The sequence below is a fragment of the Aulonocara stuartgranti genome (assembly GCF_965226115.1).
Source record: "Aulonocara stuartgranti genome assembly, chromosome: 6".
Lineage (NCBI taxonomy): Eukaryota > Metazoa > Chordata > Actinopteri > Cichliformes > Cichlidae > Aulonocara > Aulonocara stuartgranti.
The window spans coordinates 27,549,260-27,565,443 of record NC_138944.1 but is presented as its reverse complement, the minus strand read 5'-3'; the positions used below and the strand labels follow the sequence as shown (position 1 = coordinate 27,565,443).

At 40.6% G+C, this 16,184-nt stretch overlaps 1 protein-coding gene and 1 long non-coding RNA gene across 3 annotated transcripts; one reads left to right on the top strand and one right to left on the bottom strand.

Annotated features, from left to right (window-relative positions):
* Positions 1-1,860: 1,860 nt before the first annotated feature.
* LOC309709047 lies at positions 1,861-2,481 on the bottom strand. The gene is made up of 3 exons (XR_014277411.1): positions 2,428-2,481; positions 2,161-2,268; positions 1,861-2,046 (listed from the first exon to the last, which is right to left on the bottom strand). It is a non-coding gene; the product is annotated as an uncharacterized lncRNA (long non-coding RNA).
* Positions 2,482-7,475: 4,994 nt separating this feature from the next.
* On the top strand, positions 7,476-15,917 carry tmem154 (transmembrane protein 154). 2 transcript variants are annotated; one of them, XM_082537766.1, is made up of 9 exons: positions 7,476-7,689; positions 8,410-8,466; positions 10,412-10,468; positions 10,642-10,659; positions 10,891-11,052; positions 12,136-12,190; positions 12,522-12,598; positions 13,242-13,284; positions 15,032-15,917. In XM_082537766.1, exons 1-8 carry the CDS (start codon positions 7,596-7,598, stop codon positions 13,271-13,273), a joined length of 552 nt encoding a protein of 183 aa, XP_082393892.1. In that variant the 5' UTR covers positions 7,476-7,595; the 3' UTR covers positions 13,274-13,284; positions 15,032-15,917. The 2 variants fall into 2 exon arrangements, with proteins under 2 accessions (XP_082393892.1, XP_082393891.1); XM_082537765.1 differs by having other exon boundaries at positions 7,480-7,689; positions 10,639-10,659.
* The last annotated feature ends 267 nt before the right edge of the window (positions 15,918-16,184 follow it).

Genomic DNA, 16,184 nt, shown 5'->3' with positions numbered 1-16,184 from the left:
GCTCACTCTACCTGCAAATAGGTAAGACTTTAGACATTTCACCTGGACTTTGCTCGCACTTCTCAGAACCACCTTGACTCTCTTTTCGCTCTGTTTCAGTGCCCCAGTCAGCCAACTCTTGAGCCACAGTTTCTCTGCCAAGTCCGTTTTCTCATTGCTGGCAACTGAGCCCTGACATTAGTGGCAGTACAATCTTATTGTGTTTACGGATGAGCTTACGGTAGAACTTGGCAAGGCCAAGGAAACACTGAAAATGTTTTCTGGTAGCTGGTTCAGGGCAAGTCCATAACTCCCTGGACTCTGGCTGGGGTCTGTGCTAATTTGATCATTTGACGACACAGCCAAGGGACAAGATAGAGTAAGGATTAAAATTTAAACTTCTCACTTTTCACATACAATTTGTTCTCCAGTAAGTGATGGAAAACCTGACGAATGACAGACTGACTCTCAGAGAGGTTCCTGGAAAAGATCCAGATCTTTTCAAGAAAGGTAAACACAAACTAGTTCAGAAAGTCTCAGATGATGTCATTTACCAATATCAGAGTTGTTGGTGCGTCAGAATGGCATTACTAAGTATTCAAAATGAGCAAGTTGGGTTTTGAATGTTGTTTTCTATCCATCTCCTTGACTGATATGAACAAGATTACAAGTATTGCATAAATCCACTTAAAAAAAAAAAAAAACAAAAACAAAAAAACAAACAGAGAAAAACAGATGTAATGGGTATTTATTTTTAACAGTAATGTTGTTCAAACCTCGAAATATCAATGCAACAGCAAAGGGACCTGTCTGTTGTTGTTGTAGCTGTTAGAACTGATGTCTGAAAGCCAACAAAGATGCCCAACGGATTTACTTTGCCAAGTGGATCATCACGGCCTTGCTTTTTTGGTCCATTTGATCAACCTTTGTTGTTATTATTTATTTCATTTTATTTTCAGTTGTTACAGACATGGCTGGGGGATAGGAAAGAGAGAAAGAAAGATGAAGGGGGACAGTGAGAAAGGACACTTAAAAAGGAAACAAATCTCCCAGATCACCTGTTGAGAGAAAAAGCAAAAACGAGGGCGACATAATAAACACAGCACCATCGCATTAATCTAGCTAACAGTAAATACTAAATATTGAATGTTGTTGTGCAGCACGCAGGACTGACAACGATTGCTGTGACTTAAATAGTCACAGCAATCGTTGCTTGAACCAGAAGAAGAGCTTTTGTTCCACGTGAGGATTGTGGTTGCTTAATGAAGGGTGTCCTAATACCAGGGGCTTCAAAGAGATGCATCTTAATATGTTTGGAGTGGTTGGCTGATAATGAGAGCTACCACTTCTGTAGGATGGGTGATATCTGGAATGTAGATACTAATGTGGATAAGTGAAGTGTTTCTGGCAGCTCCCCCAAAGGAATATTGAGCTTGATGGCTTTGGTTTGAGCCCCAAAATGTGTTTGTCTTTGGAATCTATGAGTGCTCGAAGTGAATGGGAAACTATCTGAGAGGTGAATTTAGCGCTGAGCAGAAGTCTATGTAGGGATGCTTGATTAATTTTGCCTGCCGTTATCCCTACTATGACTGCTGGATGTTGGTTAACCGCAAAGAACAGGTGTCAATAAAATGTCCTTTTGTGCGACAATAGAAACTCACCAGCTGTGATCCCTTCCTCTCTACAGATTCTTCTCCCTGCCTGCTTCCTTAGCCAGTCAGCAACTGTTACTTTGACAAAAGGTGATGAGTTTATGTGATGCTGTGTCACAAGTTCAAGCCTTTGTTAAACACACTAATGAATTTTTTCAGGAAGGCTATCTTTAACTATGCCCCAATTCAGGGGCTACTACCTTCGAAGGCTGCAATTGAAGGCCGATTATGTCACAGCCAGGTGCTGAAGGCTGTCCCAATTCGAAGGCTGCTCCAAATGCGGCCGACAAACGCTCCTTCATTTCCCCGAATTTGAAGGATAGGTCGGATGTATCGAAGGAAACGCCATGATTCCCAGAAATAGTCTCTCACCGGTGGTACAGCTCCGATTTCTGACTCTCTTCCTCTTTTTGCCCTAAAAACAAACACATTAGAATTTTCACGAGCTGATACAAACTCTCCGATGTGAATGTTTCATCATTCAGTGCAGTCACAGGCACATGTATGAATGCTGGCACTTTGGACATACGTAGTTGTCTTTGGTGGACCGCTGTGGATGCTCGTTTGTGTGACGCCATCTTTCTGTCTCCGCCCGATCGAAATATTTCGCCTGCTCATCTTTTGAGAGCAACTTCCACTGTGGACAGAAGAGCACAGGAACACACTGTCAGCATATACAAATGCACAGCTACACTGTTACTACACATTACTACAGGACAGCTGGTACACATGCATAAACACGAGCACAAAACACGAACAGATCCATAAATGTATGTAGAGTTAGTTACACACTTACTCTCGCTCCCGCAACTGCATTCACAGCTGCACTCCCACTCATGTTCAATTCAGCCACCACCTTTGGCCTCTGCTCTTTCAGATAGACCATGAAGGCATTTGGTGGCTTCTTAATAGAAGGGCGTCCGTCATCCTGATGGGATTGACGCGGTCGTTTTCTACAGGGATAAAACACAGAGTAAGAGCACATGTCAACACTGTGAGAAACCTGCAGGACGGTGAGAAAAAGCAGCACAGCAAACTTACCTTGGAGTGGACCTGGTGGGTGGAGGAGCAAGAACAGTGTCTGGTGGTGCTTTGGGGATCACATTTACAGGCCACTGATACAGTAGCTTCTGTGGAGGGAGGGAGAAGGTTAAAACCCCACGATACTGACACTTAGTCCAGCACTTCAGAGGCTAATAATGATAAGCGCCACAGAAACATGTACGTGTGGACAAATTCAAACTTTGGTAATTTAATCTTCACCAGATTCAAAGAAGATTGCATGAACAACACAAAGTGATCAGTGGGAGGAGAACATGTGCATAAAACTACATTTATACATAGCTTCACTTTGCGCTCCTCACTTATTTTTGGAATTATAATTACAGGCAGTGATTAAGTTTACTGATCAGCAAAGCTTCACACCACAGTTATACAAAGGTAAAATACAAGGAAGGTGGCAGCAGAAAAACAATTTTTCTTTCATCTGACCTGAAGTATCTGACAGTTTTAAGCACCTTTATCAGTAAACACCTGCCACCACCTCTGGCTGTCTCACCTGGCCATCAGTTCCTGGCTGAGTGAGGAGGTGAGCTTCCACCGGGATAATGGGAGTGACCATCAATGGAGCTTGCTCCTGAAACAGAGATGGAGCTGATCCCAGGAAAGATTCTCCAGTATGATTCATTGCTGCTAGCTGAGGGGAGGCGGATGGTCCAGCAGGAACAGGAGGAGGAGGTGGAGGGTTGGGTGTTTGCTGTTGTATTTCATACCTGGTGTCCATTTTCGTGACACAGGGCTTATGTGGCGTTTTTTATTTGAACTCGGCCAGAAGAAAGACACTGATTCTGTCTGGGATCCTGTGGCACACATACATAGGAGGTTTTGATTCTGTTAGACAGAGACTGACACCTTACATAATACACAACTAAACCCAGGACAACTATTGTGTGACTTACCAGTTAAAATCAGTATCAAATGTAAATATTATATTGATTTTATTAAAAATTCAACAACCTTTAAATGTGTTGTATTTGTAAACTAATTGAAACCAAACTGAAAAATGTAAAAACATTCAAACCAATGAATACACAAAACTATCAACTATTGCAGCTATCATTAAATGTCTGCATGTACATATAATCACTAGTTCTTAATTTGTTATATCACACAATCAGATTTTAAAGTGTACTTTTTCTGATAGTACTACTGCACTTTTTGTTCAGACTTTTACATGTTGTGAATTACTTAGTTCACTGTTCACTCATCCACAGTCATCATCATGGCTGGATTTCCCTCTTGAGGGTCCCCAGGGCAGTTTTTCTGAGCCTCCCACTCATGGGGCTATTATGGTAGAAAAAGCATTTGTGCATGATTTCACTGTTTTCTGCTAATCCAAATGTTTGTATCAGAAAGCCTGGTTATACTTTGACAGTGATATGCCCTCCTCTTTGACAGTGTTTTTTTAATTTGGTTAGATATGTTGAAGTTGTTTTTTTTCATCGTGGTGTTGTTGAGCTGAGACAAAACAACCAAAACTATGTTTATCCAAAAACCTATGGACTGAAATATATTTTGAAAATGAATGCATTGCAGGCACACAGAGTCTTGTTCCCCATCATCATATCTGATCTTTTCAGGCAAACCTAACTGGTCTCAACTCGCCCCAGAGGCGAAACTACAAAAACGTTTGTCCAACAAATTATGGACGCAGCTGTCTCTGTTGTAGATCCCTGAGGTGGAGTTTTGTTTTTCTGCTTATGTGGCCTATTGTGAAATATTTTGAAGTCAAATGGACTCTTGGGTGGAACCACAGATTGCTTATAGACGTTACAAAACACATTCAGTCTCCACCAGAGATTTTTCTTTTAGAAAAAGTAACAACACATGCAATCTTATTTCTATAAAATAGTGAAATAGAATTATTAACAGAAACAGAAATACTGAAGTGAAAAACAGAGTGGCACTGATGGTATGACTCATGGTATACGTAAACGCTTCTGTGGAAGAGACGCTAGTCACGGATGATTAGACACATGTGAACACGATGGCTCCTTTCTCACAGAAAAGGATCACAAAACAACGATTCTTCAGCAGAAACATTATTTAGCTTCAGTTTGCTCAGTGCCAGAAGCTTGCGGGCTATTCTCAGTAAAGTCCTTGTATTGATTGTGTGAAACAAATAGAGATCATAAGTTTTCCTGTTTTTGTACCATTTGAGGTACTGTGCAAAGATCTTGTGCCAACCCTAATATCTGTATATATTTTATTTCCAAGTAGCCAAACTTCCTTGTCATTTTTAAAGTGTTCTTGAGCATTAGTTCTCCAGGCTTTCTGAAGGTCTTTATTTTGACACTGGCTGCCTTTTCACTCATTTTCAGTCCAGTTGTACCTGACTATTTTCAAGTAGCATGCCTAAAACCCCCACAGCAGATAAGCAGTGTCTGAAAGTCATCTTCATCTAAAAAGATCTATCTGACCTGAAACAGTTGACCTGTTGTTCAATGGTAACTCATCAGAAATGATCTCAGTGAAGTGTATAGCAGTCAAAACAAGATTCTTAAGGTATCTTAAGGCTGAGGTATTCCAGATTACACAAGAACTGGATTGAAATCAGTTGTGAATTAACGTGGGATTTTTGGTTCAAATTGTCGTCAGTATGTATGGAGGAGGTCAGGAGAGAGGTACAACAGTGAGTATCTACAGCCAAGAGCAGTCAGATTTTTTTTATCTATCATACAATGCCATCTGAAAAGCATCTAGGTGGCCAAAGTGTTGTTTATGAGTATGACAATGATCCCAAACTCACTGCCAATGCTGTAAAAGCAAATCACAGTGCAAGACTGGATAACCCAGAACTGCAGATAATAGAGCTGTCTATATCTGCAAGAATGAAAAGCTTCCAAAATTTTTAGTACTGATTTATAGACAATAATAATAATAATAATAATAATAATAATAATAATAATAATAATAATAATAATAATAATAATAATAATAATAATATTAATAAGCATTTAATGAGAAATCGGTTTGGCCTGAAGAGCAAAACAAAACAAGAAAAGACGCTCACTGTTAAACACATTAATGCACGCCTTTTAAGCACTGCTTCTGGTAAAGTCTTAAATCAGGGGTGTGAAACATCAGCATTTTGCTTCTTGTTGATTCAAACCACCTGTATCTTTTGTGTTGTGTCAGGAAGGGTCAAACTCTGCCACATCAAACATGCAAAGCTACCTGCTGCGGAGGCAAGAAACCAGCTGAAGGTAGGTTTTTCAAACAACCTCCTGAGATATAAAAATAATTTTCCTGCACATTTCCATTCATTCTCTGCCTCTCTACCATAGGGTCCAAAGCGGGTACACCATGGACAGATCACTGATCTGACGCAGGGCTAACACAGAGAGACAGACAACAATTCACACTGACAATTTAGAATCACCAGTTAACCCAACGCCACTAACTGCCTGTCCTTGGACTTGGGAGGATGCCAGAGTACCCAGAGGGAAACCACAAAAAAATAATAAAACAGGGAAATTTGCCCAGAATGGTCCCAGTTGAACTCTTTGTTGCTGTGAGGCAACAGCACTAACAACTGCACCACCATATTACCCAAACAGTTCTGGTTTTGTATTTTATTAAGAAATAAGTAAGACGAAGAAGAAGACTTCTGCAAAAGTTCTATGCAGGGGCCCGATTGAGCCTTCTGGCTGGCTAAAATGATACATGAAAAATATTTTTTAGCGACTACTGACGAAATTGACAGATGCTTTTTGTTTTGTAAGGAATTTTAAAAAGACTTATTTATTGAAGACACCGATGGTTTTTAGCCACAGCTACACCTGTTGGTCTTCAAGGTTTTTGGGCCAAACAGTCTCAAACACGAGGCTCACACGGTTGAGCACATCTATTTTAACCCCAAAACACAACCCATTTCCCCAATTCAATGCTGAAAACTCTACTAGGTGGTGATGTGGTGGGTGTATGCACTGTTGTGTGTATTGGGAAGCAAGTGGGTGCAATGCAGACTTTCTTGTCCCCATAAGGATGAAGCCTTCTCAGCAGCACCATGAGGTTTGCAGGGGTTTGATTCTTGACTCGTGGCTGTAAAATCTGATAAGACATTTACTTTTCTTCAGTCAGGCTCAAATAGAAAACCTGTGCTAACTTCATATCATGTCAAACCATAATTATGAAAATTTTACTGAACATTTATATCAGAACGCTCAAAACATGCAGCCCAACTTCTCTATGTCCATTTATATTCAATTAGATATTCATTTTCTATCATTTCATTTATTCTTGTTTGTGCTAACAGAGTCTCATTCTTCTTCTTTTCATGGGAATCGAACAGTAATTCTGTGGTATACATTTTATCCCCACGTGACTCTTGAGGTGATCTGAACAGATAAAGCTGATGGAAATCGCAAAGCCCGGCCGTCATGTTGAAACACATCACCGTCGCATTTCTAACGATGAGAAGAGAAACTGTGGTCTTTTTAAAGTAGGCCAAGAACCCACAGCAGCTGACTGATAACCAAGGCAGCATGACCCTGAGGTTCATGATCAGTGTTTCACCACAAACAGTGGCTCAAGCTCCAGCTATAGTGGACACAGCAGACACGCAGCAGTTTCACACTTGGATCATTTAATGCGGTAGCTCGGTGACAGCTTTCTTCTCTTGGCAGAGCTCACGCCACCTGTTTTTTTCTTTTCTTCCTTTTTTCCTTCCTTAAAGTTTGTTCAGCTTCCCCCTTCACTCTGTTGAGCTGCATACCTAACCACCAAGAATGCCATGAGGCGTGTGGCTACAAGCACACAGCTGATTGCATCACATCTCAGAGCGTCTGAGGGTGTGCGAGTGAGACAGAGAATCGTTTTTCTTCTTCTTCTATTTAACGTTAAGTCATATCAGGAAGTGCGATGCTGTGACAGTACAGAAGGAAGCGGGCGCACAATGGCACTATGTCTGTCTCTTGGATTGGTAACATGAGCACCCCGAGGGTGAAGGTCCCCCTGCTCCTGCTGCTGCTGCTGACCACTGTGCTGCCTGGGACAGGTAGGACCGGGGACATTAGTTTCTTTACTTTCAAACAAAGCAGTGCTCTCCGCTTTCCTGCCTCCTCCCCGCTTTTGCCATTTGTGCGCTTCAGTTTTTCTTTTGGGGCACTCTGAGAACGTCTTTTTGACTGAAAATCAAAGGCTCCTATTGCTCACGCTTTCAAAATCAAAAAAACTTCTCCTATAGTTAAAATGTAACAAGCAGAAATTGACAGTATAGGGCTAGAAGAGTCACAGGTTTGACTGTGAGATGAGCGCCATGTGTAGAAATCAGTTACCTGTCTTTATAGTTTTATAAGTCTATAACAAGGTCAGCCAAAGCTGCCTCTTACAGGCGTCACAGTCTACAGTTAGTACACTCTGAAAAGGACAGTTTCAACACAACATTATTGTTTTTTACTGAGTGGAAAACTTGCTTTAAACCAGTTGCTCAACATCATCACCTCCTAGTCCTCGGTTTTGCAACAGTTTAGATTTTTTTTGCAATCATTTGGACTAAACTAGACGGAAGTGCTGAGTTCCTGTGCGATCTGACTCGGGTTCGCTGTTTTTCACAATGTTGCCAATGAACTCAAGCAGAAGTAACAGTCTTCAGCCCCAGGTGTGTTTCACTTTTGCTATGAAATGCTGCAGATGCTTTACTTTCAAGTGTTCGCCGTCCAATTTCAATGACATAACAGCTCCCCAACACAAAGTAACGAGCTGTGTCCAAATACAGGGTTTGGCCAAGAAGAAATGGAACAAAGCGGGTCAGGGAATGACACAGTAACCACAGGTGAGGTGTAAATAATATGCTGCAAAAGTATGTGGACATGTTTTTTCTGTCAGTGCTCTGAGAAACAGATGTCTTAGTTTGTCTCAATCTTGATATCTTGATATCTCTAACTGAAGGCCTGAAGTTAAAAAAGAGATACTTGCTCATAAGATCACCATAGAGAGTAACCTGCGCGCATATATGTATAACCTTTGCCTTGAATTCCCTTTATTGAAACAATATCTTATAATAATATAATTAAAATTTACTTCAATTTATGTGTCTTTTAAGCATTTATTTGATGCATCAGTTTACAGCAGAACTTAACACCAATGTATTTATATACATTGGTGTGGATTTTAATCTTTTTTTCTGTCGTACTGGAGTTCCTGAGTGCACTTACACTGAAATTTTGGACAAAAATGAGGAGAGCCCTCCCCTCTCCTCCAGATCCTTAAAGAATCACTTCTCCTCAGGTCTGCACTGAGCCTGTGGGCTGGGCTGTAAATTAAGCATTTACAAGTCTGAACTTGCAAAGAGGGGAAAGAAATCCCACCATGTGACGGTGTTTCAGTATTAATCAGCCCACTCAGCTGCAGTTCTGCAGACGCTGTCACCCACTTCAACACGTTCTCTTGGATAAACATCCAACAGTGAGCATGACTTCACCACCAAACGTCAGGTGCCCACCTCGCTGAATGGGGGAAAATCCCAGAGTCTCCAACACTGTGGCGAACGTCTGCAAAATATGAATTTTTTTAAAAATCGCGAGTATTTATGACTTTTTCCTCTAATGTGTTACAAGTGTTTTGTTTTTTCTGCGATGTTCACTCAGAGACTCATGCGTGCCTCTACTTATCAATACAGCCATTTTATTGCTTTTTTCTGCCACTAAGGTGTATTAAAGTAGCTTTTACTTTCCTGTACTTATTTTAAAGCTGTAGTGACTAATTTTTAGATCAGCGTTTCCCACGAAAGAGACAACACAACACGCTTTAATGTCTCATGACCCATGCAGCCAGCGATTCTTACAAAATTTCAGAGTATTAGCGTCCCTGCCCTCAAATACTCTGAATCATTTCAGAATGTACAACACTAATCGAAAGCATGACATGAATCATTCAGTGACTGTAAAGGAGGAAGGAGAGGGGCTTATGCTTTTCAAATTAACACAGAATTGTATTCTTTTTCTTTTCATTTCGTTTCTTTTTTTAAATTTATTTCTGCTGTTTATGGTTTTAGCTCTGATAAATGTATTTTCTCTGGGAGTCTGCCTAATTTAAATATATTTGTTTTTACTTTGAGAGTGCTTTTCAGTTACTTGTGCAGGCGTTGCCTACACATTAACTAAAATTACTAAGAATTTAAGCATCTTTGGACTTCATCAATGTTAATTTTGTAAGGGAGCTTATGGAACAATTTTTTTTTTTAATTTCCTGCCCAATATAAACTTAAAATCATCACAAACCTCCAAGTGAATGTGTCACATCATAAAAAACAGCTTCAGGAAATGGTATGAAACCTCGTTCTTCTTCTTTCCTCTCCCCGCAGTCGCCTCGCATTTATCTTGTGACCCTTTGAACGATGCCTGAACCCTAGTTCAACTCTAGCGACGACAACAATAACACTATTTTTTTTTTTTTAACACATCCTCGGGTTTCTGCAAAGAGAGAAATTTTACTTACGTTTTGTTGCTAAAAATGAAAGCGGGCCTCGTATTGGGGTAATTGTGTTGCTTTTACTTAAGCAGTAATCTGGATATTGGATATTTTTAGCTTTACGATATTAGGTTTTTCTTTGTTGCTCTGTTTCTTTCATATTACAATAAAAAAAACTGTTATGATGTTACTACAGCATCTTTTTTGTATTTGGTTTTCAATTTAGATGCTTAGCAACCACACTTTTTGGATATCTACATACTTTTGTCCAGGAGTATGAACACATCTGCTCTTTCTGTTGTTCCCAGTTGTTACTGACACCAGTATAGTCATCAATCAGACCAGTTCAAATGGGACTCTGTACGGTGGGTCCACAGCAGCTTTTATTTTACATGAAATCATTTCCCCCCCATCATTACATGTGAATGATGCTTTGCTTTGTTTTTTATCATCATTTGTTCTGTTTTTGCTCCCTTTTCATTTTGGATGAAACCATCTCACAATTTCTGGTTGTTTCTACTCGGGGTTCATGCAGAAGGCAGTGCCTCCGGTAGTGGTATGTATAACTGACTGCTTCTTTTACCACATGAGTAATGATTGCATTAATTATCACCTGTGCAACTGTAGTAGTCACTGGGCTGAATTGAATGTAATGTCAGTAATGCCCCATGGTTTTAATTCCTGTGAAAATCCCCTCTTTGCATATTTTTATGCCAGTGAACAAATTTTAAGACCGTTATGAGGCCTGGGTGAAACGAATGATTAAACTGCTGTCTTCCTTCCACAGTTGCCACATCAATAGATGAAAACTCCATGGATGAAACTGAATCATCAGGCCTGGACCCCATCATTATCATTATCCCTGCAGTGCTGGTGGTCTTAATCATCTGCATGATAGTTTGTGGCATTTTCATCAACCGCAGGTGGAACAAACAAAAGAGAAATCCAGGTATGTCAATCAGAGGAGGGAATATTTAAAAGTTTCACTTCTCTCACTTAATCCTGGTGTCACAGATTATTAGGCAGAGGACTCACTCGCAGGACTCTGAAGTTTAGAGAGAAGGTGAGGGTTTATTTACAATGTGACACCAAGTGAGGATATATACATATATACAGTGAGACAGATAACACAGGGGGTGGAGCTTCAACTTAATCCACAACTCACTCAGAAAGTCCACTCCAAAATGCTCATGCTCACTCACACACATCCACAGAAATCCAGATGGCAGGGAAGACGTGCAGGGAATCTAGAAGGCCTGTACACAGAGAAAAACAAAAAGTCCAAAAACAAACAAAAAGTGAAGGACTGGGGGTGATAGACTGAAGTATCTGAAATAATTTAGTGTTTGGTGGTTTTTAATGACTACTGCAATTCTCTTCTGCATGGTCTCCCCCAAAAATCCCTCCATAAGCTTCAACTGGTTCAGAACTCTGCTGCTCGAATTATCACCAGAACCCCCTCCTACCAGCACATCACCCCTGTTCTTCAGGAACTTCACTGGCTCCCTGTGAAATTCCGGATAATTTTCAAACTTCTTCTGCTCACCTTCAAGGCCATTCATAACCTCGCTCCTTCTTACCTTTCTGACCTGTTAACCACCACTTGTTCTGCCCGTTCACTTCGTTCTTCTTCTTCTATCCAGCTTACTGTACCTTCCTTCCGCCTCACCACCATGGGAAGCAGAGCTTTCAGCTGCTCTGCTCCCAGGCTGTGGAACTCTCTGCCCCCTGAAATAAGAAATATTGGTTCTCTCCCCCAGTTTAAATCCCAACTCAAAACTCATCTGTTCAAATCTGCATATTCACTGTGAATCCACTGTTTGTTCATTTTATCTTGTGCTTTATTTTATTGTTCTTATTCTGCCATTGTTTTACTAAGTGTTTTATCCTATTGTAAAGTGTCCTTGGGTGACTTGAAAGGCGCTCATAAATAAAATGTATTATTATTATTATTCAATGTACAGATTATCTGATTTGTTTTTTTGTTTTTTTATGACTGCGGCCTTGACTGCTGCATATTCTCTGCTTGTAGACCTGAGTAAGGAAGATCCATATTTGGATGGATCCAGTACAGAGAAGGTGCCGATGTAAGTGTCACCCATGTCATTTTGCTACAACTGCTTATTGAACCTGTTAAAGAACTGATATCATCTCGATGTTCAGCGCTTTGTGAGAATAACTTCCTGCTTGTGGCTGCAGCTGAATGATACTGAGAGCTGTAAAGAAAACATATACTACCCCCTGGCTTCTGTGCAATCTTTTACTATAATACTACAAACACGTCTTTCTTTTTTATTTAAGTCCGACTTATTAAAGATTAAAAAATGTGGCTCTGAAGTCCTTTGAAATTATATTTGATGTGATGATACAAAAGAAAGAAAAAAAATATGACTCTCAGTCCTTCTTTGCGTCTTTCAGGCCGATGTTTGAAGAGGACGTGCCCTCTGTACTCGAGCTCGAAATGGAAGAGTTGGACGAGTGGATGAAAAAGGATGGTAGGTTTCACTGGATGAAGAAGAGAATTTGGAAACAAAAATACTGTGGCTAGGAATCTGATAGAAATACAGATCACAAAAGAAATACGTCGAAGTTCACTGACATCCAGGTTTTGGTGGTGTCGAGTGACTAAAAAGAAGGCACCAGGTCTTCTTTTTGTCTCTTAACCAAGAGACTCTGTCAGTTCTGAAACAACTGGCCAAGCGTCACAGGTATTTAAGCCCCAGCGAGGGAGGCTGTGCCCTTGGAGGTTGTCCTGAAGGTCACTGACATGCCATTAATCGTATGTGAGTCATGACATGAGTTAGGGTGTGGAAAAAAAGTCTTGCCACTGTCACTGGAGCTAAAGTAATGCTCTCAGACAAAAACTGGTTCAACCGAAAGATAAAACGCAAGCTGAGCATCATAGTGTAGTGCAGTGACAGGTGCTCAGACTTTTGCAACCACTCCACCAACGTGGAGAGCCACCCGCACAGGGAAAGACCCAGCTGGTTTGAGAGAGGCGTGAAGGAGGTGCCACAGTTTATCCAGCAGATGTCGCTGTTGTTTACATCAAGTAATCTCCAGCAGAGCTTCTTACGCTGAAGTTGCTTTATTCCACACTGACTGATCTCATGACTTTTCTTTGAATTCTTTGCATAGGTGAAACTGCAGAGGACTCTAAATGTCTGTAACTGAATTTAAGGTGAGCATACCTGTGCATATTATCAAGTTATTAACATTTACAGACTATTTTGAGAATAATTTCTCTCAATTGCAACCTCACTTAGGATTTGTTTATATATTAGATCATTAGATCTCCAAAATGTGTTTTTAAACCAAATGATGATCAAGCATGAAGAAGTGTAGAGTTTTGAGTGACATTTTCCTGCTGCCTACTAACAAAACTTCACTTAATATAGATTTTCTCATAGTACAAACACAGAGCGTTGCGCAAACAAATTACTTATAGCATGTTGCACAACAATGCTAACACAACACAGATCAACAGCTGACTCGGGCAATAAAAAGTGTTTCCAAGCCGTTTCCTCTCTGCTGCCAGCCTCTGTTTGTTGTGATGCACCAGCTGGTTTTCAGCAGAGCTGTGACTGATGAACTGTGACCCTTTCGTCACTGCACATGTTTGAAAGCGCAAACACCACTAACATCTGTTAGTGATTACAACAGGCATGCGTGGAAGTGTGGTGCAACTCAACCCTGGAATAGTCTCCTTTACTGGAAGAGCCGGGAAGGCGAGGTCAAGGTCCGCTCCGCGAACTGTTGACCAACGTCATTTACACATTGCTTTTTCCCAGGGTTTTATTTCCAAAGCTGTACAAGGGCTAGAGGTTACTTGCATTCAACTAGGAGGCACTTTGTACACACGAGGTTACACAAGAGATCTCAAAACAGAAGTAAATGTGATGTTGGTGTTGCTGCGGTTGCTCAATGCGATGCCATCTAGCGTGGCAGCTGTGCCCTGTTTGTCAGACCTGTGAATTTCCACGGTGACTCGGGCACAATGGTGGCTGGGAGTAAGAAAAGAAAGCATATGCAGTGTTGCTGAAAGCAAGTTTGTTAAAATAACCTAGAATAAGTTTAACCTTTGTGACATTCAGACGAAAACCAGTCTCATGACCAGTTTTAACCTAGTGATTAATTCGAGGATCCTGCAGGCTTCATTTATGTTGCCCATGAATGTAGATGCTTTTAGGTGCTTCAGTCAACTACAGCTTCATACCAGACCTCTTCATCAGCTTATTTACCACTCAAATATGAAGCTCTGGTTAGTGTGTAGCAAGAACAGAGGCTGTGAAAGGCATTGAGAGCAGAGCTAAACAGGCAGTTTCTGATGTTTGTGAAGCAAAACAATGAGCTGAAAAACACCAAAATGCAGATGCTTGGTTCTAAAGCGTGTGAAACCTTTATTCTACACAAGAATAGATTCATTGCCAAATATGCTCAGGAAAACAGGATGAATATCGGCCACTGCAAACATTGCTTTCAAGTTAAGCACCTCCGCTCTGACTTTTCACACTTATGTTTTTTTTAGTCGTGTGTGGGATCATCACCTTTCCAGCTCAGCTCACGGGTAGCAGAGGAGCTGTGAAGTGAAGGTTTTATTGTTTTGTTGCTGCCAGAGTCTGAGGTTTGTGATTAGTGATCCTTCTTTGATGCTGCGTGAACCAGTGCTTACCATGTGTGCAACGAGGCTGTGATGGACTGTACGGCACTGTGAGTCAGTGAATGTGGCACACTAGAGATGGAGTTGGGCTGAATTATGCTGTAATTTAAACCCTTTTGATCCCAAATATCAGCTGAAAAACTACCCGAATGTGTCAGTTTTACCACATCAGCTGCAAACACAGGACACTGGAGTTACATTTTAGAAGGTTGACCTTTAAGTCTGACATGTCTACCTCTTTCTCTTTCCCATGATTCCCTGTCTGCAGGTTAAAGGAGACACTGTCAACACAACGCAAGCCAGCACTGATGTTTGAACCTCCTCCACCAGCAATAATCCAGCCATGTGACTGTCTGGAAACAACAACACTTAACACTCATTTTTACAATTTTGCTGGAAAACAGCAACAAAAATTCAACCTCAAATTTTTTCTAATGCAACACCTCTGATAGCCGTTAGTGAACAGCAGCATATAACAACCGAACCAAAACCGTCTCTCTGTGATCCGTTTCACACCACATGGTGTTCTGCTTTAATATGCTGCCAGGTACATGTACAGTATTTTATGGCTCAGATTCATAATGTAGTAACTGATGATGTTACAATTAGGTCAATATCTCTCTCCTCTCCATCATAGATTGCACTGTTCTTTGTTTCTGCTTATGGCTTTTTCCTAAGCTCAAAGCCATTTTGTTGCATTACACTATGAGTCCCTCCAGCTGGAGGTTTTAAAGGGGAGATATCCAGCTGAATGCATGACAGAAAAGCAACTTTTTTAAGTGTTTTGTTTGAAATCTCAAAGCCTGTTTCTAAAGCTTTGGATAAATTATTTCCCGTCATCGAAGCAGCTCTCAGAAAGCTGCACCCGATAAGATTTTTATCTCTCCACAGATAACAAATAACTCGTTGACTGAACACTTTATATTCTTTCCTTTGTCTTTGAAAGTGTTGAATCAAAGCAGTTGTAACATTGATCCAAATGTGAGCTCTACTTTCTTATAGCGTCAGTCAGTATTGTGCGGGATCCTGCACTGTAAATATGAGAATACAGTATACCAAAAGATGTTTGTAAATATTTCATAAAGGCACTTGTGTCATTGATTTGCTGATGGTGCTTTAAGTAAAATTTCAATAAATAAAACCTTGCCATAAAATTCGTCTCTCTTTGTGTGTGTGTGTGTGTGTGTCTTTGTCTTTGTTTTCCATGAAGATGGATCCCCTTGAAATTTAGACATCACAGTCAACTGATGATGAATCCTGTACCGGTTATGGTGGTGCTTACGTTTCCTTGAGTGCCACTGTTCAGTTCGGATTTTTGATTGTCTTGAAATTTGACTGTAGGAATATCAGCAGCTCAAACCTTTTACTTCACCCAGTAAAATTTTGTATCCTAGTGATTTTGGTTTTTTCCTCTTGTTGTG

Bases quoted from the DNA above. Each gene is read 5' to 3' on its own strand.
- tmem154 (XM_082537765.1), top strand. From the start codon at position 7,596: ATGTCTGTCTCTTGGATTGGTAACATGAGCACCCCGAGGGTGAAGGTC. The intron at 8,467-10,411 runs GTGAGGTGTAAA...TGTTGTTCCCAG, and splicing joins GAATGACACAGTAACCACAG to TTGTTACTGACACCAGTATA. The intron at 12,599-13,241 runs GTAGGTTTCACT...TTCTTTGCATAG, and splicing joins CGAGTGGATGAAAAAGGATG to GTGAAACTGCAGAGGACTCT.